The 26,486-nt window shown below is 34.8% G+C and overlaps 1 protein-coding gene across 3 annotated transcripts in view; it reads left to right on the forward strand.

Annotated features, from left to right (window-relative positions):
• Positions 1–8,808: 8,808 nt before the first annotated feature.
• The window catches only part of Graf (GTPase regulator associated with FAK), a 398,790-nt gene continuing 381,112 nt past the window's right edge, over positions 8,809–26,486 (forward strand). For all 3 annotated transcript variants that reach the window (XM_089644800.1, XM_089644801.1, XM_089644802.1), the window contains exon 1: positions 8,809–9,122. In XM_089644800.1, coding sequence (XP_089500926.1) covers positions 8,963–9,122 — 160 coding nt within the window. In that variant the 5' untranslated portion in view covers positions 8,809–8,962. The remainder of the gene's footprint in view (positions 9,123–26,486) is intronic.

Below are 26,486 nucleotides of genomic sequence, written 5' to 3' on the forward strand. Positions count from 1 at the left end.
ATAATTTCGTGTATTTACTTTACAATAAATTAGTCTGAATTTAGCTACACTGTTCATTACCCGAGGGTTGGTAATTCTCTCTTTCTAGAAGCTTGAAGTCTGACAAGGATACCCCACAGGCAATTGCTACACTCTAGCGACATCTGTCGGACTCTGGAGTAAGCTTTCTGACTAGTGCCATCTATCGCTTGAATACCCAACTTTTTACCATACACAATAAACAGCCTTACTAATAAAATAAAACACTTTTATTTTCTACGAAAGTGGGCAGGGCCACTTAAGATAATCAACCGTAAAGATGTTTGGAAACAGGCGAATTGAACATTACTATACAAATCACTTGGCTGATCGGAGCCTGAGATTGATCTTTTGAAAAGTTGGGAACAACGGCTGTTGGACTTTTAAGCCTGTGACAGATCACGCTATAAGCGTACTACATTCTCGTGGCTTGGCAGATTCCAGCATATCGCTCGCCATACATTCCCATTAGGATTGTATGGTGAGCGATATGTTGAAATAGGTCAAGCCATGATTAATTATTGCGTAATCTGTCAGCCCCATTAATGTAATTGATTTACAATGGGCTCATTAGTAGGCGGTTGGAATAATATGGACCCTGACCTTGAGGTTCTCCAGGTTATTTATTATCCCTCGGTCTTAACAATACTCGACAGCTAATGCCATCTATGGGTAACCTAACAGACTACTGCGAGTGCCATCTATAGGTGAGCTCTTACATCAGTATCAAGGATATTACAATAATGATTGCATTTTTTCTTTGTGGGAAGAAAACATGTACATCGTTTGTCTCACTATTTTTAGTGTATGAGCTGCAGCGTTATTGCGTTAGAGAATGTCCTTTTTGTTTTTTTTTTTTTTTGCTGTTTCTGAAACATAATATATAAATATATTCCAAGGGAATTCTACAACTGCCCAATGGCATCCAATACTGGGCAGAATTGGGTGGAGAAAGGATGATTGGAAATTTTACAGAACTTTTAGATCTAGTTGCTAAAAATTGATAAAACCATAAAGTTGCAGTTTTGAATACTGATACTGAAACATTCTTCCATTCACTTTACTTTATTGGTTGCTTTTCTACAAATTTAATGTGGCCATCTTAGTATAAGACTTCACAATAAGTATATATTTAAAATCCATTCCACATTTCAATGTCAAAAGTCAAAGTAACTTCCATTTAGCAATTCAGTTTTTAATTGAATGCAGTATGTTTCTTTTTATTTCTTAACCTTATCAACGTGGCTGTTGCATATGTGATCCATCAGTGTCTATCCTCGTATGCGAATGTCGCATATGTGATCCATGAAGTTTCACGAATACACGTTTTGCATCAAAATGTGCTGCGTGGTAGCAGTGGCGGCTCATGACTTTTCGGTGTACTAGAGTGCTAATATTCTGACCGAGTCGCGAATTATGGAAAAGGCACAAAACGCCGCTTGCGGTTGCTTTGTTCCTTTCCGGTAATTTGTGGCTCGGTCATAGCACGGTCGTGGTATGCTCCGGTTATGTGAGCAGTCTTCTTTAAACGGTTGTGTTCCTTAAGCGCGTATACTCGCTCGAGGTAGCAGTGCTGACAAGGCCGATCGCATAAAATTAGTGTATTAACAGGCTGTTCTATATGACGATTTGATTTCGCAGCCTGCCGGTACCTCCACACCAAATACCTTCCGGCAGAAAAGGGGTTAAAAATAAATAATGCACAGCGTTTCAAAATTTGTGTAAATTGTGCAATATTTTTTTTACATTCTTTAGAATACTTTTACAATGAGTAGCACATTTATATTGATTTTTTATGTAAAATAACTTTGCGTTTATTACTAAGTAATTTCCAGTCACAAATTATATTTTTAGGAAATTTTTTAAATTCATATGTCAACCTACAGGGCAAAAGTAATCACCCGATGTTCTTTTGCTGTAATTTTTTTTTTTATGATAAACTTTGGTACCGCTTGTTATTCCGTGTTCTTGCAGAGTAAACCGATTTATGTCTTGTCGATTTGTATTCTGCTTTTGTTTACTTCACAAATATCAAAACCGAATTGACATTTGGCGCCATTTGCAAAAGTTATAGCGTTTTCCAATAGGGTGATTACTTTTGCCCCACCTGTATTTAGAAATATGAAAAAAAAATTGTTATAAAATCAAGGTATTTAAATTTTACTACAAGACCTGTATTACTCATAGATAATAGAAACAAAAGGAGATATGGCATGGAAGCATGCTGACTGTTGCCGAGTTTTGACCAAACTTCACAGGCTATTAACCCTTTTCCTGCCCGAAAGTAAAGACAAGGTAGATACTCCCACGCCAAGGATTTTTAGAATATTTTACATCGCCTCATTATTTATTATCCTCAGCACTTAGAGATTGTAAATTATTACCAAAACAAAAAAAACTTGTTTACGTTACACTCTATAAAAGTCTAAGCAAGATATCTTTATGAATTGATGCATTATTTGACGAATAAAAACTATCTATGAAACATCAACAAACTTCGACCCGCCGCCATTATCAAATCAGTAATCTCACCAACACATACAGACATACTATAGTAATATCAGTATTCACGTCTCCAAAGCGGGACCTCTGCAACGGCTCACCATTAAATTTCTCACGATACAATTGTGATAATATTATTGTTTTAAACTTCATTATTTATTAAACTTTTATTTACAGTTTCTTATCGTATTATTTATGTTAATAGTTTTTATTCGAATGGTAGACTTTAAAACAAGAATGAATACACAATGCCACATTACACTGGGAACATATATCGAGCCATTTTTCTGCGGCTTTGTTTAAGTTTTGTATTCGCATAAACATGGCAGGCTCTGTATGGCTTGGATTGTTTTGATGTTTACAACCTCTTTTGAAAGCAGACGTAATGGTGTGTCATGATGAGACGAATGAGGAGTTGAGTAGAGTTGAGTTTTTTGTGGTGTTTTGCGATTACTTGTCTTATCACACATAACTGATAATCGGGGAAGCTCATACCTGAATTTTTTATGGTGTTGTGTACAGTAAAAGAATTTAACAGATATAAAATCGAGACAATATTCTCTTATTTTGTCATCAGACAAGTCGCGTCGAGCCATTATGGAGGGTTACACAAAAAAAAATATTAGGAAAAACGACAAATTAACACAATAATTAGTTTCTAAACACAGATAATTAAAATAAAATGTATATTATTACTTTTTCACTCGAAAGGCGGATATAACAACTTATTTCATGTAAAAAAACAAAACATGTTGATTACCACAAAACTTATTTGCACTAAAAATATGACCACTTAATAAAAACAATTTGTTAAAATAATAACGTTAGAACCACGATTCGTTGCAGATTCTAAGTATTCGCGAACCGTCGCGTCGAGATAAGAAGGAACCACGTGATACACTAACACAACTACGCGCGCGCGGGGAATTCAAACACTGAGAGGGGAAATATTGTAGTCTCCAGTTTGACGAGGTCTTTCATAATATAAACAAAATCATTTGTCACATCTGTGTAGAGATGTCGCTAGATAAAGGTTCAAATTATTTTTTAAGCCTGAGTTTTGCGCCATCTATACAGAAAGTTCCGAGATATCGCAAGATGAAATTAAAATCACGTATGATTGCGCGCGGCAGCGAGGGCCCGGAATCTTGAATCAAACATAGATGCGCACGGCAGCCTCCGGGTTAAAGCAGTGGAGCCATTTGAAATGATCACATTAGGTGTTTGTGTTGAAACAAAACTGTGCTGTAGATGTGATTAACAATATTGGCATACTTTTATGCACGCGGTTTTATTTTATAATGATCTCCTTTGTTTCTGTTATCTATGGTATTTCATAATAATCAGATGTTACCCCAGCGGGTACATACATATATCTAAGTAGGAACAATAAACTTCCATTTTGAATTCACACGTTCTGTCAACCTGAGACTTTGAAATTATTCTAAATAAGTAATAATAATATTATTATCATTGACTTAAGTGCTTTTTGAAAATTCTGTGATGTTTCTCCAATGTCAAGTCAAATACTGCCATGTTTAAAATATCAAGTTGAATTGTTATAGCGAATGTATATTTTATGAACTAAAACATTTCATATTTATTATTTGTCTTTTTATTTCATATCCTAAATATTCTAAAGAATGCCAGAGGACCGACTTACACTGGAAATGGTGAGTACGTTAAGTTGGGAAAAGCAACTTCATAGGTTGTGTGCGGAGAGGCCGGGCTTGCTATGGATGCAGGCCGCTGAAGCAGTGCAGCACAGGGAAGCCTGGAGGCGCTGCATCGAGGCGATGAGTCCCCAGAGAAGTTCAAATGAGATATAAGTTGTTTATCTGATTTTTTTTAAATGTAAATTCTGAGCAGACGGCCTTCGTGGTCGAAGGGTAAGGCTCTCGACTAGCAAGCCAAAGATCGTGGGTTCAAATCCCGATGTGAGCGAGTATTTTACAATTTACTCAGAGATTAAGATACTTTCAGTATCACCCTGGTGTAAGACCGCCATTCAGAATTGAAACGTTGCTTAAAATGGCTTTGGCCGTGTTTGGTGACCAGATCTGAATAGCCAGGTACTTGTCCATCTTCCTCTTCCCCATAATTTCCTTCAGCCTCACAACATATCCCAATGGTGATGCCATAGTCTCACTGGCTCCAGAAAGTTGGGTCTGTTGTGCAGTTTCACATAAAAAAAAACTGCCTGGAGCTAGTGGGACTATTGTCAGGCTGAAGGGATTGGAGAGTGGAATCAATCTGGCTAATCAGATTTATTCACCAAACATGATGTATTACAGGCATAAGTTTCGGAGAACTGCCGCTAAAGACGGATTGCAGAGGAGGGCCTAGTCAGTATTTGCTGAAATGCTGACCGTTAATTACAGAGCTTAAGTTTTATTTTATTTCAGTGTATTGGGGAAACAAACAGTTTTACAATTTCATACAAATAATTACATGTTGCATTAACCGGTGAAGTTTCCACATAAAATTCATGTTTCATACAGAAAAAAACATAAAAACACCTTGATTAACACAATGAAAATAACTGAGATATATTTAACTGAGATATCTTACATACCTCAATGAAAACACCTTAGTGAAAATAACTGAGATATCTTACACACAGCAGGGGGAGAGGGTACGTAATTAACAATTTGATTTAATGTTTTCCAATAAGCATTTAGTAAAAAACTGAACCAAGACAAATGGAAAATATCGGCATCTGAAAATATATTGTTGTATTTTATACATGTCCTTCTGAAAAATGAATGTTGTGTGTAGTTAGTTTTTGAGTGTGGGATGTGGAATAGTTTGTTTGACCGTGTGTTTCGAACTGGACAGTGGAAATGCACATTTTGCAGAAGGTAATCTTTGTCAACAGCGTCGTGGATAATTTTGAATAAAAATTTTTGGTTGGATTTATCTATTCTGTCTGCTAATGTTGGTAGTTTGTGGAATGCTAATGAGTCTTCTAAATGTTGGGTGGTTGGAAGGATTTAAAGTCTAAGTGTATCGGAACTAATTCCTTTTAACCTTTCAATATTAACTTTATATTGGGGTTCCATATTACTGAACCAAATTCTAATGTTGAGCGAACAAAGAGACATATAGTATTTTTATTACATGACGTGATCGGAATGGTTTCGTCACTCTGATGATGAATCCTAGAATTTTGTAGGCCCTGTCAGAGATGAAATTTATATGTGATCGGAAAGACATTCCTGAGTCCATTATTTTACCTAAGTCCATTACTTCACTACATCTTTTTAGTTCTACGTCATTGATTTTGTTCGGGAATATTAGAGGGTTAATGCTTTTGGTGAAAGATATTGTGTTACATTTTTCCAGATTAAGGAACAGTTGGTTGTTCGCACAATATATTCCTAGCCTATTAATATCCTCTTGCAATTCCAAGCAGTCATTGATATTAGTGACTTTTTTGTAAATTTTAGTATCATTTACAAATATTTGGAATTTTGAGATTTTAAAGCATGTCTCTACATCATTGATATACAAAATAAACTATAAAGGTCCCAGATGTGATCCTTGGGGAACTCCTGATGGTATGTTATAGAAACGTGAAGAGAAAGCCTTAGCTCTAACTGCTTGACTTCTGTTTGTGACGTACAACTTGATCCGTCTTATCATTAGCAAATCGATATTAATTTTATCAAAAATCCGTGTAGATTGAGTCTATTCAATTTTTACCACCCATAGAATTTAATATAAAATCTGTGTATTCCAGCAGGTTGGTCTAGACCGACCGTTTTCTGAAAAAGCCGTGTTGCCCATTTTATGCTTTCAACTAGTAAAGATAACGGTGGATTATAGTAGTTGTCGGATAATGGAGCGATGAATTACTGAGAGTACTGTATATAGAATTAGCTGCCAGCATTCTTTGTCAGGTCTTCAAGACCTGGATGAAAGATGGAAAAAGAATGGTCCTAAAGGGATTCAAAAAACAAATCGGATTCCTTTAAAGTCTCTGTTGATGAAATGCTGTTACATATACGTTTTTCACCCCAAGATGAAGCGATACAGAGGGAATTGAAATATCCACAGGCAGGCCTGCATTTAGCATTGGAAATAATAATTGAATATCATCAAATATTCATTACAACTAGCCATTAAACTGTTATAGATATCTCTAGTTAGAAGCATAATTGAATACAACTCAGTAGTTTGGTCTCCCTCTTACAAAATTCACAAATAACATTGAGCGAATACAAAAAAAAATCTACGTTTTATAAATTTTAAATTAAATATCTTTTTAGATTTACAATATCATTTCTTATGAAATACTCACATTGGAAGACAGGCGTAAAATAAACGACTTAACTTTTTTATTCAAAATTCTAAACTCTAAATTCGACTGTTGCGAACTTCTGCAACTCATAAACCTACGAATAACAACACTAAAAAATACATTATTCCACTGCAACACACATAAGCGCAATTACATTACGAATTCCCCAATACAACGGTTTCACACTATGGGAAACCAATACTTAGGTCATGTCGATGTATTTAATATTAACTTTGCGAATTTTTTTAGATCACGTAAAAGATTTATTTCAACACTATTCCTAAATGGAAGTTGTATTTTTGTAAACCAGTCAAATCGCTGTATTTTTTATTTATGTTCTTGTTCCTTTTATTTTTCTTTCTTGCGAATTTTTTTAGATCACGTAAAAGATTTATTTCAACACTATTCCTAAATGGAAGTTGTATTTTTGTAAACTATTTTTGTTTTTTTTTAATGTAATTTAATTTTTATTATTTCTTTCTCATGTTTCAAAATTGTCTGTCAACAAAATTGTACCACCTACATGTAAAATCCCTCTGGGCGTTAAATAAATAAATTAAATTAAAAAACCTTGAAAATCAAGATATATTTTAAAGGTATCTATATTATATTATATAAAGAAGAGTGTCCCAGTGTGGGTTTGTTTTGTTTTTAATAAATCTACAGTTATTTTCCGCGATTGGTGAAATTTTGCCCACATGAACTTCAAGGTGGAAGGTCACCATTTACATGAGATCAACATGAAAAATAATCACCTTTTCCCACCGTTTAGCAGAATATTGATGCTTGTAGACATTCAAAATAAGAGGAAAATTACTGTCTATATCTATTTTCAATAAACGCTGTCTAAAATCGGACAGTATTAAATAAAATAAACAACAAAAATACCTGTACTAAAGAATCATTTTATTACTTAAGGTTCCAGTGATAAAGAGTGTTTATCTCAATCAAGATAAAACAAATATTAGCTTACGAAATGCCAACGAGACAAAATCAATTATTTTTTGTTAGATAACGATTATTTTATTTCAGAGAATGATGCATAATATTCAAGTTGTTTAAAAGTCCCGCAAATATCATCCACCAATGAAAAAAGAGTAGAGTAGAATTGTCGTGTTGGCAATGATTAACATTGGTGCAACTGCTCAATAATGTTGCCATGCTACAATAAAGTCGCCGTTCAATGCCAGTAGTAAATTGTGTCAACGATTTTGTAGGACTGGAGAATAATTTTTGTGCAAAAATATGTTTGTTACTGGCTAATAATGTCACCGAGATACGTATTTATGATTTATTTATAATTGATGAAAATATTTTCACAACACCAAAATATTCAAATTTGTTTTTATTTAATATAGTTTAACATTTAAGAGAGAAAGTTAGTAAAACGATAATAAATCTCTCACAACAGATAATTGATGGAGATCAAGAAGTTATTAATTGGAAAGTTCGTGTATGATGATGATAAACGGACTTGCATAGAATTAGATGTTGGAATATGATTTCAGAAAGTTAAATAATAATAACAGTTTATTCCAAAGTCAAAGATGCAGAGTCCGCTTGTGAATTTAAAAAGGTTTTTAGCAGATTCTTTAAAACATACGACAAACTTAAATTTCTAAAAATGCAAGCGAACTCCATTACTGAGAAAGAAAAGATTACAAAAAAGTTTTATTAGAAAGTCAAAATAATACTGCTAAATGGTGTTTTTACCAAGTAATGTCGTATTTATGGTTTTGGTTTGTTATTTTTCAGCACTCATTCAAATAAAGATTTTACCATCACCAAACTCCGTATATGTCAGTATTATTTAAAAATAAAATTTTAACTCCATCTCGATGCATTATTTAGAAACTAATCTGAGCTAAATAAATGTATAAATGAATCAATAAAACTTTTTTTCCAAAACATATAATCGATCTCGCGTGTGGCAACACTGTAATCAGTCAAAACTCGAAAACCTGTTAGTTGAAAATTGACGTTCAGCACGGGTGGGTGATCGCGTTGTTCTTTTCCAAATGATCGGTAAAATAAAGTTTTTTACATTCGCGTCACATTAATGCAGTAAAACAAAACAGTGCAGTGTCAGTGATGCAAAGAGCAGTGTAATAGTGATATATTGTACACAATCAGTTCAAAATGAGTGTTGGTTTGATGCCGCTTGAATTCACAGACTGTCTGACTGACAGTCCGTGGTTCCGGGAAAACTTGCACAAACACGAGAAGGAGCTGGACAAAACCAGCCAACAGATCAAACGACTCATAAAAGAGGTTAAAGATTTACTTCAGGCCGCAAAACGTAAGTTTTTCCCTAGTTTTTCTCTTTCCACACTAGCAAAACAAACAAAAACTATGGCAGTTGAAAACTTTTCTTAGTCGTGTAGTGTTTATAGGTGACTACTTATTTACACTATGTTGTCACGTGAGACTAGGTTGTCATTATTTGTTTTCATTTATTTTTCAGCTAATACATTTGTTGCTTGCTAGCTGCTGTCCTTTAGTTATACAAAAAATAGTGCAAATAAATAGTGTAACATTATCAACAGAAGAATTTAGGTCAAAACGTTTTGATTTCGTGCAAACCAAACGTCATTTTAATTATCAAAACCTGTCAAAATATAACATAAAAATATTTTGTTACGTAGGTACTGTACTACTTTAACTAACAAAAGTAATTAGCTATGGAGGATTTCAATGCATGAAATGGATTTATGACTGAATCAACGTTCTTCTATAAATAAAAGGCAGTTTAAAAAATACATAATGAATATCGCACAACTGCTCCCGGCTGTCCGAGGTCAGTGGGACTCGGACTGGGACTATGGTATCCCCGATGAAGGTATGTTATGAAGCAAGTGAGCGGTAATGTAATGAGATGGGAAGAGGACCGTTGGAACGTTATTATTCAGATTTGGTCATCAAACACGGCTAAAGCAATTTCATCATCGCGACGTTTGATTCTGAATGGTAATCTTTCACCGGGGCGAATCAAGGTTCTGCTATGACAGTTTCTTGATCGTTGTCTAATTCTTTTAGACTACCTCACTGGCGGGTTTTATTATATGAATTAATGAAAAAGTAGGCCAAATTTTTATATCACTACTTCTAATTACAGGTTATGTAGGTCTCTCTGATTCACGGTTTATTATTGTTCGTTCGTGGGACCATGTTTTTTATTATAACAATAGGTAAATTATCGTATACCTACTTACTATTTATAGGTACTTTTTTATAATGTTATAATTTGCCAATGTCTCGTGTTTAATCAGTGTTAATATTTTTTAAAACGAATGTTTTAATATGATATAATCCTCTTCGCTTTAACCACCACAAATGAAATTATTAAAAAAAACGATTTTCGGGAAATCTACGCAGGTATTACTTACTATGATTATGAACCACATTTTTAAATACGAGGTATGTAACCATATGTAACTAACTAACTATCACGCCGTAGGCAGACATGACTATGTTATTTTTTGTCATTTATCATATTGATATTGAAATAATTGATAAGAAATCCACCACTCGTTTAGAAATAATATTATAAGCACGAACCAAGATAAGTTCTGCGGAACATGAATAATAATATTCACCTGTAAAAATATAAATAGTCATAATACGTGTCGGATGTTTGCTTTGTAAAATCAAAACATGGAGCGCCATATAACATGAAACAAAAACATGGATAGTATTTAATGTCATAAAATGTATGAGTCACGTTGGTAAATAATATAGTTTATCACTGGAAACCCGAGCCATCCTACTTTGCTATTAATTTATCTACAATAAATAATAGTCAAAATATGTTTAATTTCAACATTGAATTGTTATTTAGTTCATGGATCAGTGAAATTATGAAATCCTTTTGACAGTTAACGTTTTCCCTCTATAGAAAAAATGTTTTCCATAATATGTACAATTAATTGAAAAACACAGCAAAAAACCATACAAACAACGTAGTTCTTCGGTCGGTACCTACCGACAATACAATTTTCAAAAAATCGAATGTCTCAGGTCAACCTACCGACATTATAATAAAAAATCGCTATTCCTAGGTTGGTACCAACTGACATAATATAATAATAAGCAACTCCAGTCCCCTTTTGTTACTTTTTTATGAATGACCTTCTAACTTAAATACCCTTATTTTTTATTGTTATAGATAGTGTTAATAGTTAAAATAATTTTCATAGTTTTAATTTTCGGTGTCTCTCGAAAACGCACCAAATTTATGATTTGTCTGTGTGACCAGTCACAAAAAGCCTATGTTTTATTTCAAAAGTTACTGTATTTGGATGCCGCGCCGGCGTCAAAAGTAGGGACGTTTTTTTGTTAGTAAAATGTCAACATTTCTTCACTATTGTTATTGTACTCTGCCAAAGTGCAAAAATCCATCCGCTCCTGATAAACAATGTCAGTCTTCCAAAACCTGCACTACTACGTAGAAAATTGTTTGTGAAAGAATACTCCTTTATCACTTAGGTCCACTGCGTTTTGTTGCGGGGATCATTTTGATGCAAGGTCAACTGTTTAATTTAAGTGATCTAAGAAATGTTTGCTACAAATTTAACCTATATTGTACTTGTAAGTTTGATTACACCTTGCATATTTTCTTTTAAAATCTAATGATTAGCAGATTACCATATAAATTTGATTGTGTTATATTGCCGCTCAACTAATTTTAACCCTAACCTCAAAATTGTCTTATAAAGTAATACACCTATGTTATTAATTTTCTAAAATATTAATTATTATGACATTTCAATTCCGTCAACACTGTGAAACAACAACAATGAAATCTTTTAAATATGTACACACAAATTCAAAACGCAAAACCAGAATCAAATACCTACGAATCGTGACTCCGGACGTTAGAATCAACAGACAATTCATTTTTTAATGAGGACTACGTATATTCATATAATAAAACTTATATATTATTCATTATTCGTAGCCAGTCCATAGCGTATGTATATATATAGTGTTAATGTAACTCAATTGTAATTTATTTTGTAAACAAATAAGTAAATAGTACCTGTCAGTTTATACTCACCTGTCGGATTACGTATTATTAAATACCCTTGTGGTTCACCCTCTTTCTAAATTCTATCCCCTCCATTTCAAACACGTGCTTCGTTTGGTAAATTCCTGCATAAATATTAGGAATTCCTGAACATCTCGTAAGCCCCGGAACCGCAAACATATTATTATTACGTTTGCGTGGAGTTCGATCTGTGTTTTATAACGTTGCAATAATATTTACAGTGTTTTGTACATTTCTTTGCACTCCTTCGTTACATGTTATGTTCCGTTAAAAGAAAATAAGTTTTTTACAAAAAGCTTAAAAGGTATTGTTAATTCTGAATTTTAAATATGACGCTTGATAATTAGGTACCTATGGTCCATTGGTTTAAGACGCCTCTCTCGGTAAGACAAGAGATCCTGGGTTCGATTCCTAGTTGTGACCGTTATCTTTTTATTTTTCTGTGTCTTGTTCTATTTCATGTTTCATTTAGTGTTATTAGTTTTATCTTCTTCTTTAAGGCGATGCACTACGTCGTGTAATATTTTAAATGGAGCCGCTATCAATAAATTCCCGCTTAACACCACCCGCCTGTTTTGATTTATGCAAGAAAAAAATATGGCCAAAAATTGCCTTTTATTTTATTTTGTGGATGTTCAGGCATAAATTTTTTTTCCGATCATTTTATAAATAACTTAATTTGCCACATTGTACAATAAAATCATAACCGAAAATGGGTTCATAAATAGGAGATTTTGAACTTTAAAGCAGTTTTCATAGGCCTTAACATTATTTTTTTTCTGGGCTTATAAAAAGACTTATCTAAAAAATACTCTATTATTTCAAAGGCCAGGATGTATTCTACTCGCAGTATTTAATTAAAGCATCTGAAACATTTCTAGGCGACAAAATTTTTAAACCAAAAACACATGATTTTGCATTACTACGTAGTGCATCGCCTTAATGATAAATAACGAATGTTCGAAATAGCCCCTTTGCCGTTTCTTATAAAAAACAACAAATTAATATAAACTCAGCGACAGCGAACAGTAGGAGTCCTCAGTGTGGACCGAGGATGAAGGTGAATTTCGCTAACATTCGCGGTCTGCACACCAACCTAACTCCCATCCACCACCACCTTCTCTCACAAAATCCCCATCTCCTCTTCCTTACGGAAACACAGATTGCCGAGCCCCCAGATACCTCCTATCTGAACTGCCCAGGATATCATCTGGAAAGTCTTTTCAGGCCAAAAGGAGGTGTCTGCCTTTACAGCCGTGCTGACATCAGCTGCGCTCGTCTCGCAAATATCGAGAGCGCAAAACACGAAGTGTTATGGGTACGTGTGGATCTCACCGGTATGATGAGAATTTATGCGTGCCTATATCGCTCACCAAACCTTGCCGAATCAGACACTGTTGAGTTGTTTAAATACTTGAGTGACACTGTAGATATTCTCTTGCCCCGTTACCCATCGGCCGAGTTTGTAATCCTGGGGGACTTCAATGTTCATAATGAACAATGGCTGAAGTTCTCGGGCCCAACAAACTCTGCCGGTAGATCAGCGGAATCCTTTGCTCTTATCCATGGACTAAGCCAACTCGTAGAATCTCCGACCAGAATACCAGACATCCCATCACATCGAGCCAACCTACTCGATTTGTTTCTCACTAGTGAGCCACTCGGGTACAGAGTGGAGGTGACAGCGCCCTTAGGATCCTCTGACCACTGCCTGATTACCACCTCTGTCCCATCCTCCATGAACCGTCAACCCGACAAACATGTAAAGAGGAAGGTATGGCACTACAGGGCAGCAAAATGGGATGGCATGCGGTCTTTCTTCGGCGCCTTTCCTTGGAGTACTGTATGCTTTAGCTCCGAGGACCCATCAATTTGTGCACGCGAGGTAGGAGAAGTAATCACATCAGCAATGGATTGCTACATTCCCTTCTCCGTCAAATCCTCTGGAGCGGGCACAAAACCGTGGTTTGACCATCGCTGTGCTGAAGCTGTCAGACTCAAAAATACGGCTTTTAATGCACTCCGGAAGATTAGCTCCATGAATAACCTTTCGGACTACCGAAAACGGGCAAGGGATTGTAAGAGAGTTCTAAATAGAGCTAAGAGCGATCACGACCAGAGAATTGCGAAAAAGCTGGCTGACTGCCCCACTGGTAGCCGTGCTTTCTGGTCACTCGCTAGCTCGATCGGAAGAAATTTCTGCAGAACCACTTTCCCACCTCTGACCAAGCCTGATGGTCGGCTGGCTAACTCGGCCCGCGAGAAGGCTGAATTATTAGGCAAAATTTTCGCGGAAAACTCAACTCTTCAAGATAACGGAGAGACTCCCCCTTCCATTCCGCACTGCGGTTTTCAAATGGAGGAACCGAAGATCCGGAACAGAGAGGTTCTCCGAGTCTTGAACGAGCTGAAAGTCGACAAAGCCAGTGGGCCGGACGGAATACCTGCCTTGGTCCTCAAGAGGTGCTCTGCAGAAATGACTCCAGTGCTCGCGAAACTATTTAGGCTCTCTCTCAAAGGTGGAAAGGTGCCAGATCTTTGGAAAAAGGCAATCGTCCACCCAATCCCAAAAAAGGGGGACCGTTCCAACCCTTCTAACTACCGCCCCATAGCCATCACTTCCATACTCTCGAAGGTATTAGAAAGGGTGGTTAACAACAAATTGCTCACATATCTCGAGAATAACAATATCCTAAGCGATCGGCAATATGGATTTCGTCGAAACCGATCGTGTGGCGATCTACTCGGATATGTAACGCATATTTGGGGGCGGTACATGGAACGTTTTGGTGAAACCCAAACCGTTGGGTTGGATATCTCCAAAGCCTTTGACAGAGTCTGGCACCGGGCGCTTGTCGGGAAGTTACCATCGTATGGGATCCACCCAACCCTGCATAGTTGGATTGCGGACTTTCTGAGGGGAAGAACAATTCAAACCGTGGTTGACGGCTCTTCTTCCTCACCGCACCAAATCAATGCGGGGGTGCCACAAGGATCTGTGCTGTCTCCGACGCTGTTTTTATTGCACATCAACGATCTCGTTGAATGTGCACCAATTCACTGCTACGCTGATGACAGCACCGTTCACGAGGGTTATCTTTTTGACAGGCCCCCTTCCACCTATGATGTCCGAACAGCTCGGGAAGTTTTGAAGCGAAAAATTGACCACCACCTAGAGATGGTTCGTGCCTGGGGTAAGGCCAACTTGGTCAGTTTCAACGTCTCAAAAACCCAAGCGTGTCTGATTTCGGCAAAGAGGGAGATCAATGACTGTCTGGTGCAATTTGATGGGAGCACTCTCCCCAATAAAGACTCCATTGAAATGCTTGGAGTTACTATATCAGACCAGCTCAAGTATCGGGGATCCATAGAAGCCCGAGTAAATCAGGCCTCCAAAAAGTTGGGCGTCTTGTACAGGGCTAGGAGATTCTTCAACAGTGACCAGCTGCTGACCCTGTACAAGTCTCAAGTCCGCCCAACTATTGAATTTGGGAGCCACCTTTGGGCTGGTGCCCCAAAATACTTGATAAACCTGCTTGAGTCTGTGCAAAAGAGAGCGATCCGTCTGATTGACAATCCGTTGTTAACAGACCGATTGCCTTCTCTAATGCATAGACGCAATGTAGGCATGCTGTGTCTGTTCTACAGGTATTTCAATGGAGCCTGCTCCAAGGAGCTAGCAGCATTGATTCCTGATGCACCGGTGCACGTGCGCGAAACTCGACGGACACGAACTGAACACCTGTTCACGGTTGACGTTGGCTTCATGAGAACGGGCCGTTTTTACGACTCGTTTTTATGTAAGTCGGCTCGTATGTGGAACGAGCTACCGGCATCTGTTTTTCCTCCCTCCTATAATCCGAGCCTCTTCAAGGCCCGCATTAACAAATCCCTTCCTACAGCCCCTACCTTACTCCGCCTCACAACGCCGCCCAACCGGGTGGTGACATAGTTCCCCTGTCTGTGCACTGCACAGGCAGGAACACTCTTGTGAGGTGTCACATAAAAAAAAAAAAAAAAAAAAAAAAAAATCTGGATTAATATTTACATTTTTTTTACTAAATAAAATATTTATTCATTTACGCCCGTCGGGCTTTTACGTAACGAGTATAAATTAATTACATTACACGGTGCATTCAAATATCGTTTTGAATAGATAGGAACTCCCCCTTATCGTTATTTAACAATTCTTAGTCTAACAATATTCATACATTCATTTAGTGACAGGCTGCATATTTTTCTGCTCCCAATTTAAGTGCTCCGCAAAGTGTTTATTTTTGGCAAAAACAAACAGTGAAGCTGATGATTAAATTAAACAAAGTGCGCACTATCGATTGGAATAAAAAATAATAATCAATTAGTAACATATCTTCTACAAACCACATTTGAAAATAAATAAATATTTTAAACATTCTGAAACTGTCAAACTGGTAACAACAATATTTGTGCAGTGCTACTGATTGTAAAAGTGTAAAGTGGAGTAAGTTTGTGAAAAAATAAATATGGCCAATCTACACAAATTCATGGAAGAAGCAAAGGAGGTAGTTAGTGAACTACTTCTCGCAGTGCAAGATTCCAGTAAAAAGTTCAGTAAAGACCAACAAATTATTGTGACAAATAAAGCCACAAACATTTTATCATTATTAGGGCACCTGGCAATTGAAATGTCGGAAGATAAAAATAAAACAGAAATCGCGAACAGAGAAAAAACATATGATTACCCTCAAAATAAACAAAAAAATACAAAAAATAAATATTGTCTAATGATTAGTCCTAAAACAAACAGTGACTCTTCTGACTCGATTCTAAAAAAAATACAAAAACATATTAAAACTAGTAAACTGGGAATATGTATTGAAGGCATCAAGAAAATATCCCGAAACAGAATCATCATCGAGTGTTTAAAAAAAGAAGATGCGAAGAAATTACAAATGGAGATCTCAAAAGTAATAAATGATGTCGATACTAAGGAATTAACAAAAAAAAACCTACTTTAATTTTCAAGGGAATATTTAATGATTATGATAAAGAAGATTTCACTTGTGACATCATCGAACAAAATGAAGAAATTAAAATTATGTCGGAAAATAAGGAACATAAACCTGTGTTCAACGTCAAGAAAATAATTAAAAATAAATTTAATGATACATCTAACTATGTGGTTGAAGTAGAGAGTGAAACCCGGAAAATACTCTTAAACAAAGATAAAATTAAAATCGGATACCAAAGAATCTTTGTTGAAGACGCAAATCCAGTTATGCAATGTTACCACTGTTTACGCTTCGGACACGGTGCTGCAAGATGTCTGCAGAGAGAGAAGGACGAAAAGCCTGTTTGCAGTTACTGCGGTCTCGATCACACATACAGCGAATGCGGGAACAAGGACAAACAACCAAACTGCAGAAACTGTTGCACTCAAAATGAAAAATATAAAATGACATTTCCAGTTAATCATAGGGCAAATGACAAAAACAACTGTAAGGTATATAAAAAAATGCTCGCAATTGCTGAACAAAATATTGAATATTAATTTTTACTTATCAAAAAAAATGCAACAATATATTTTAAATAAGAATCTTTTGTTATATTGTAGTATTTTGAAAATTAATGAAGATAATCAATTTTATTTACATGCGTATGTGATATGTAAGTTTTCTTTTTTTAAGATGATTGTTAATATTAAATTAACACATCAAAAGTTACACACTTTTCTTTACCAGATCCAGAATATTAAAATACATTTTATAATCATTGTTTATAGGCCTACACTATTTAAATACGTTCTATACACCTACTCTACATATACTATTATGTCCATTGCCTTGCATCTAAATTATCTATTAATAAATACTGTATTTCAACTTTTTACTTTTATACGGAATGTTATAAGTGTAATATTTTATTATATTTTATATAAAGAGTATAATAGTTTATATACACCGCAATACCAATATTCCCATTTAAATCTGCACTACTGTTTCAATACTTGTTTTAGCGGCGTAAACTCACGCACACTATCTTACTTACAAATCGTTACCAAATGGAGAATGAAACAAATAAATTATTGTTATCCATTAATTATCATGTTATCAATTAATTATCAATTATCAATTAGTTATCAATTAAAATTCAATGAACGAAACAAATATATTTCATGTAGAAAATGTACAGTATGTATTTACTGGTGCAAATTATTAAACCTACCTTATACTGAACAATACTATAATCTAACCATGAATGTTTTGGAAATATTTTATTTAAATCATTATGTCTTTTAGTTTCATAGATGATGACAATGATATTAATTTTTGTAAAGTAAATAACCTGCGTGAATGGTTTCAAAAGCAAGATTCAAGGAAATGTGATACAAGTAAACTTAATTTTGTTCAACTAAACATTAGGTCAATATGTAAATATTTCGACCTATTTCATGTTTATTTTAAAGACTGTTTAAATCACGTTGACGTACTCATGCTTTGCGAAACGGCAATTCGTTCGGAACTTGTTAATCTTTATGATATTCCCGGATACAATTCGTATCACTATTGTAGAAAACAAAAATCCGGTGGAGGCATCTTGTTATATATAAAGAATAACCTTTCCTTTTCGCAAATATTTCTGGACACCAAATTTTTTGAGAACGTTTTTGGAATATTGACACTTCCAAATAAGAGCACTTTAAATGTCTTAGCAATATACCGACCTCCGAATCTAAATAAGCTATCATTTTTGTCAGAAATATCCTCTGTGTTTGAAAACAATATTAAATCAAATGAAAGTGTAATATTTTTCGGCGACATAAATTTAAATTTATTAAACAAAAATGATCCTATCATAATAAATTATGAAAATATTCTTACAAATAACTATTTGAAAAAATGTATAGATGGCGTCACTAGGGAAGTAATTGTTAAACAGAAAATAAATAGTTCATGTATCGATCATTTCTACGTGCGAATAAGCGGTAAACTGCCCGCTGGATTAACCAGTACAATCTTCGCATGTGTATGTGACTATAACATTGCCGATCACAACACAACAGCTATAAGTATACGCTATAACTCGGTAGATAATTTAAACTCAAATGATTATAATAAAGTTAAAATTCTTTCGCAAAAACTGGTTGATAAACATATTTGTAATTATGATTGGAAATCGCTTCTAAAGGAAACCGAATGTTCTGTTATTTATTTGAAAATTAAAAATTATTTTGATGACTTGTATAAAAAAAGCACAATTGAAATAAGCAAAAAATCAAAAAACCGACCGCATGCCATAAATGAATGGATATCTACTGATGCACTTTATAAAATTAAAAAAAGAGATTTTTTATACAAACGTTGGAGAAATGCTCCAACGAACAAATACTATGAAAAAGAATATAAGTGTTTTCGAAATATTTTAAATAAATTGTTAATAAAATTAAAAACCTCATACTATAATGATAAATTCAAAAATATATTTCAAGACTCAAAAAAAACATGGGACGAATGTAATCAAATTTTAGGAAAGAAATGTAAAAATGATTGTGACCAAGTTGCATCCAAATATTTGATGAAAGATCGGACCGAAGAAAGCGTAACAAATGACTTTGTTGATTATTTCTCTGACAATGTTTGCAATATGTTACATAAATGTAATCACAGGACAACTGGGTTTGAACCAGAGGAGATGCCTCAAAGCATGTACCTACCTAGGGCTAAAATTGCTGATATAGAAAACATTGTGAAACAACTTAAAAGCTCTTCTCCTGGAATCGATAATATCAGAATGAGCGATATTAAAAAACATATATTAACATTAGGTCCAATTATAACCCATTTTGTAAACAGAATCTTATTTGAAGCTAAAATTCCAGATGATTTAAAATGTAGTATTATCAGACCCATTTATAAAGGAGGTGATCACACCATTTTGGGTAATTATAGACCAATCAGTATTTTGCCATCACTCGAAAAAATTCTTGAAAAATACATTCAAATTAAATTAATAAAATATTTGGAAGATTTTTCTATTATTGATACTAACCAATATGGATTCCAAAAAAAAAGGGCACTGAAGTGCTACTTCAAAAGTTTGCCAGCTTGATAAATAATAATTTAAATAATAAGCATCATGTATTAGTCTTATTTATAGATTATTCCAAGGCATTTGACACTATTAACCATAAAAAAATGTTGAAAATACTAGAAATCATAGGAATAAGAGGGAAACTTCTAAAACTATTTGAAAATTATTTGAACAACAGGTGCATGCAAATAAAGCTTTTGAACACATTAAGTAAAAAAAGAAAAATCTTAGCAGGTGTTCCTCAAGGTTCCATATTAGGTCCTATTTTATATATAATTTATGTATCTTTTATTAAATTTATTTTTAAACATGTAAAACACTTTGTGTACGCGGATGATACTGCATTGGTGTTTTCTTGCAGTGATTTGCAATTATGTATTGAACTTTTACAAAAAGATTACATTGAACTTTTAAAATGGTCTCACGACTCTGGCCTAATCATAAATGCAAAAAAAACTAAATTGATACACATTAGATCACCAAATGCCAAGGTAAATACTATTATACCCGAAATTAAAACACACAATTCAGATTGCCTACATGTTGGTATCCCTGCGTTGTGTACATGTGAAAATATTGAACTGGTTAAAAAATATGTTTATTTAGGTGTTATTATTGATTGTTTTTTCAAATGGGATTTACAGATAAATAAAGTCTGTGAACGACTGAGATCTATTATTAGTAGATTATATAAATTAAAATTTTATGTTCCAATATGCACACTTCGAATAATTTATTTATCACTAGCTGAATCTATCATAAGGTATGGAATTACAGCTTGGGGATTTTCCTCTAAAACAAATATAAATCATGTTCAATCAGTTCAAAATTCTCTTGTTAAATTATTAGCTCATAAAAGTTTATATGAACAAAGGCATAATGTTCCATACCTTTATCAAAATCTGAAAATCCTCTCCGTAAGAGCAATTATGTGGTATAAAATAATTTTTCAGCACATAAATAGCCCTATGTACATAAATAGACTGGAACACACTTACAATACTCGTTTTACATTAAATGAAGGACTAATCGTACCAAAGCATGTAAACAAATATGGACAAAGAACGCTAGACTACATGATACCAAATTGTTTAAATATGTTACCTGCAGAAATCAAAAAATGTACAAATATAAAAAGAAAATTTTTGTTGAAAAATTGGCTAGCTGAAAGAAATAGTTTGTACTAGACTCTAATACAAACTATTTCTAACTGCATACGCTTTAATTGTTTTTTGTTTTTATTTTTATTGTATTACACCTCTCATGATATGAATGTATACATTTGATATAATCTGTTTAAGTTAAAAGCACCCAATGACAAACTACTTTAAAGTAGTTTATTGGGACTTTTTGATTTTTGTATATTATTTTGATATTTAATAAAAAAAAAAAAAAAAAAAATATTTTTATTGAGTATTTTTTTTGTATTCTACTCAAGCGAAACGATAGGAAAACCTTCGATTTATCTAAAGCATATTTTTTGGTATTCATAATGTACACCAATTCGTTATAAAGATTAATCAAAATAGTGATTTATCATTAAGCTTCTCCTTAAGTAAAATGATTGGCGCAATGTTGGCATTCACAAATCATACGTCAGGGTTGCCAATCTTCAAAATTGCCTTTTAGTAGACCTAATTATATCCCCAACCCCGACACGACTGACAGCTGTCAAATGTGACATCTGTCAGTTCACAATAATGTATTATACTGTGTACTTTTTACAGTTCACACGTCGTTTTTGAGGCTACAATTAAAATGACTGCTTTAACATACAATGTATAAATTGAAATACCTAAATATAAGTTATAATGCAACACAACAGTCCCAATATCAATTTGGGAGGCGGGTATGCATTCCGCCGCCCCGGGAACCATTTATTGGATAACCAACGCCCCTGCCATAGGTCACCCCAAATGGTTTGCTACGTTTGGTGACTTAGCAGGGGTTTCCGGGTTCGTCGGGTGAGGTTGTCTACGTCTTGGCGGCGGATGCGTTTGCCAACCCACTGATTGAGGGAGGCCTTTTGACCAATTGGCCACTTAGCGCCATTTCGTGTCTTGACTTTTGAATGTTCCGTTAAATGCAGATTCTAAGTCCGTTTCAACTTTCAAACAAATCAAAAATTAATCAACAAATTAATCAGCAAAAGAGGACTACTATCATGTTGTTAAGCTAATCAGACCTTTCAGATGTAAAAAAGGCGCTGAATTACCATTTGATGTGTATGTTACTTGAGTCGCATTTATCGTATGCTAATCAGTTTGTGATTTTATTGTGGACTGTAATCAATATTTGAAACTACTGTTTAGGTAGTTATGGTTAACAGTTAGAATTAGAAAGGGATTCTGATCTACCCTTTGTCTTTTTGATCGATATTCTGGCCTTGAGGAACAAGCTTCCGTAATAGATTCGAAGTAAAAGCATTGAAGGAACATGTTCACTGCACCCGGTTTTCTTAACAGACTGGACAGAAATGGAGATGCATATATTTGCGTCATTTTAATTTCTGCAAAACTACTGGGCCCTTATAAAACAAGCACTTATACTTTTCCTCCGTGCCATTATATTTGCACCGGAATTTGGCGTCGGACTTAAATTAATCCATTTTCACAAACTTATTCAACTCACTGTTTTATCTTTTTACCCACTTTTATCATACTTTGAGAATTCTTATCACCCGTTTTTTATATCGTATTTTACGTTTAGTTTTTTTGTGTACAATTTGCTAATCGAATGAATCACCACGACATTTGGTCGCACACCGTCAACCAAGTCATTAAATATTTTAAACTTAATAGTGACTTTTTATAAATAACAATGAAGCTTGTGTAATTCCTATCTAAAAAAACACAGATTTTTTGTTAGATCTTTGTCCTGATCACCTGAAAAGGCATGTTTAATACCAATGCCATGGAAATCTCAAGAAATGTTATTTTATTATCTTGATAATCATTACGTCATACTATATTTGGCCTCCTCAACAAATTTGTTCATCTGACCGAGTATGTATTCATTCGCCTCCCTCAATCTGGAAGAGACAAAGAGGCAAAAAGAGCCAAGACGACCTAAGAAAAAATCTCAAGAACCTGGAATAACCAGGAAGAGGCATGAATAGTTAAAAAGAGCCATAAAGAGTGTCAAAAAGAGCTAAGAAAACCAGGAAGAGGCATGAATAGTTAAAAAGAGCCATAAAGAGTGTCAAAAAGAGCTAAGAAAACCAGGTAGAACCAGTAATAGCTAAAAAGCCAAAGTAGAGCGAAGAGAGACAAGAAGAACCGGGAAGAGACATGAAGAGGTAAGAAGAACCAGAGAGATGCGAGGAGAGACATGAAGAGGTAAGAAGAACCAGAGAGATGCGAGGAGAGACATGAAGAGGTAAGAAGAACCAGAGAGATGCGAGGAGAGACAAGAAGAGCCAAAAAGAGTCAAGAAGAATAAATATAAAGAAAAAAAATCGCTCAATCAATTTCTTTGTCCCACCTGCCCATCTTAAATTACAATATGGGCTTATTAGGTCGTTATGTGTACCGGTCAATCAAACTCCAACCTCCTTCCCATCCTCAGAGCATGTGTTCCAAGTCCTAACAAATCAGTGCCTTCTGGCGTACCGGAATAGGAGTGCTCCTGGCTGGGGTGGTATAATCTTATAGTACCCAGTCTTCAGATTCCTAAGACCTTCCATCATGTTCCAATCTTCCTCCATGCGTCCACCTCTTCCTCGGTGTACATCTGGGACTCTGGGGCCCTTCCCTTGGGGCACCTATTTGGTCATCATTATCCGTGTAATGTCATCAGACTTTGGAACCTACAAAACCTTACGATGATTATTTCATGCTCACATTGCAGTATCGAGTTCATTGTTTATTACATTTGTTCTGTACAATCTGCTGTCTAATGCAAATCCAAAACTATAACGTATTTTACACTGAAAGATTGCTGATATGCTCAATTTCTCATAATGAAAAACGAAATTACACTGACATCTTTTCGTACATACATTGTCTTTGTGTATGCCGTAGTGATGGGCATTCTCGACACACAAATAATCTAATAATATTTTTAATATAATCCGAAGTCCGTTATGTTTCGAATGATTGTTTTTACGTGAAGAGAGAAATTCAACAGCATTTTAATTTATACATACAAAATAATTGAGGTACCTAGTACCTACCCCTTTACCCTTCCAGTCAACCGAAATTAAATGATTCGATGTGGACCCTTTTTCAAAGTTCTTATTCAGGAATTTATTTCGTTCCGTGATGTTTGAATTGTTATTTTTTTTCTTCTGGTTGGTAAGAATTCGTGATTCATGCCACAAAACCTCATGCGTTCTCACAATTTACAAAGAAATCTGATGTTATAATCATATGTTAGGGTTATATAACTGATGGTCCCGTAGGAATTGCGTGACTATGATATGAAGAATTTATGTATATTTGTAGGAATTGCTTAACTATGATATGAAAAATTTATAGCAGAACCGATATATTATTGCATGACTATGATATGAAGAATTTATAGCAGTACCGGTATATTATTGCTTGACTATGATATGAAGAATTTATAGCAGTACCGGTATATTATTGCTTGACTATGATATGAAGAATTTATAGCAGTACCGGTATATTATTGCTTGACTATGATATGAAGAATTTATAGCAGTACCGGTATATTATTGCTTGACTATGATATGAAGAATTTATAGCAGTACCGGTATATTATTGCTTGACTATGATATGAAGAATTTATAGCAGTACCGGTATATTATTGCTTGACTATGATATGAAGAATTTATAGCAGTACCGGTATATTATTGCTTGACTATGATATGAAGAATTTATAGCAGTACCGGTATATTATTGCTTGACTATGATATGAAGAATTTATAGCAGTACCGGTATATTATTGCTTGACTATGATATGAAGAATTTATAGCAGTACCGGTATATTATTGCTTGACTATGATATGAAGAATTTATAGCAGTACCGGTATATTATTGCTTGACTATGATATGAAGAATTTATAGCAGTACCGGTATATTATTGCTTGACTATGATATGAAGAATTTATAGCAGTACCGATATATTATTGCACCAAAATACTATTCGTTCATATTAAAATTAAATAGCTATTTAAGTCAAAAAGCTTCCGGCTTCTGGAAGACGTGGGCCTCACTAAACGGCTCTAGCTAGCTAAGCCTAAGACACATTAAGCTATACGCATCAACGCTTATTTGGGCATGGCCTGTACAGATTATATGTTCAGATTTCACACTACGCTGTAATCTTCCTCTCCCTATCAATTAGGGAGCTGCCGCGGAATATCATTTCTTTGTACGGGATCTGTTACCTTGACAGTTGACAGACACGTGATTACGGCGCTCCCTAAATTGATCTCGCCTGCCGTGGGGTCGTATCATTTTCAAATATCGCCTGGCTAGCAGATCACGACATATCATCGTCGCTACACCTACACTTATAACACGATCTCTGTCAGATGTGACATGTCCGCATGGGATTGTAAAGCGAGCGAAATGGTGTTACAAAGAACACTTCGATGCGTACGTAATGTGTCGGCATCATTATAATACACAAATGGGGCCAAAAGAACTCAATAATTTGAATTCGAATCAAGTAACTCGCAATTGACTCGCTGAATCAACTCAGCATTATACTTACTAGACTAGACTAATTCTCCTCCACCATTCGAAGAAGAAGAAAATTGACGCTTATAACTAACTAACCATCACATCCGTTCAGGGGTAGGCAGAGAGGACGGACCAAACTCGGTCTGGACACACACTTCTTGCTTCTATTATTCTGACTCTTGACATGGCCCGACTCAAGTATCTGATTCACTTGATCGTGAAATGCCGTCCTCAGGCGTCCCCAACTTCTTCTACTATTCACATTTGCGTTATATATTCTCCTAACACTCCTTTCTTCGATCATTCACTCTACATGTCCAAACCATCTAAGCGTCCCTTTTTTATTGTTACCATTAAGCTTAAGGCGAAGCTCAATGCCAAATCACTATTTTGATTAATCTTTATAACGAATCGGTGTACATTATGAATACCAAAAATATGCTTTAGATAAATTGAAGGTTTTCCTATCGCTTCGCTTGAGTAGAATATAAATAAAATAAAATAAAATTACTCAATAAAAAATATAAATGCAAACTACTAAAAAATATATTGTTTCAATAGAAATGTATGAACGCGTAAATGAAACAACATTTAAAAAATACAGTATTATAGCCAAGATTATCTGTGACAGTTTCACTTGATTAACTTTTTTGCTTTCTTATAAAATTATTTACAAAATAAATAAAAACCAGTTTTTTGCTTGAAATCGAACGTTTCTAGACTCCTTTTTTCGAGCGATTTTAATGTCTATTACCTACGGTATAAGGTATATCAAGAATATACACATTTTGGCTTGTAGCAGCCTTGCGTTCTATGCGGTTCTCCACATTTGAAGTTTATGTTTGTTCAACTGTCGACAAATTAATTGCATTCGTTGTTATTAGTTCACATATTG

This window comes from Hesperophylax consimilis, chromosome 21 (assembly GCF_061612785.1).
Source record: "Hesperophylax consimilis isolate HC1 chromosome 21, BYU_Hcon_1.0, whole genome shotgun sequence".
Taxonomy (NCBI): domain Eukaryota; kingdom Metazoa; phylum Arthropoda; class Insecta; order Trichoptera; family Limnephilidae; genus Hesperophylax; species Hesperophylax consimilis.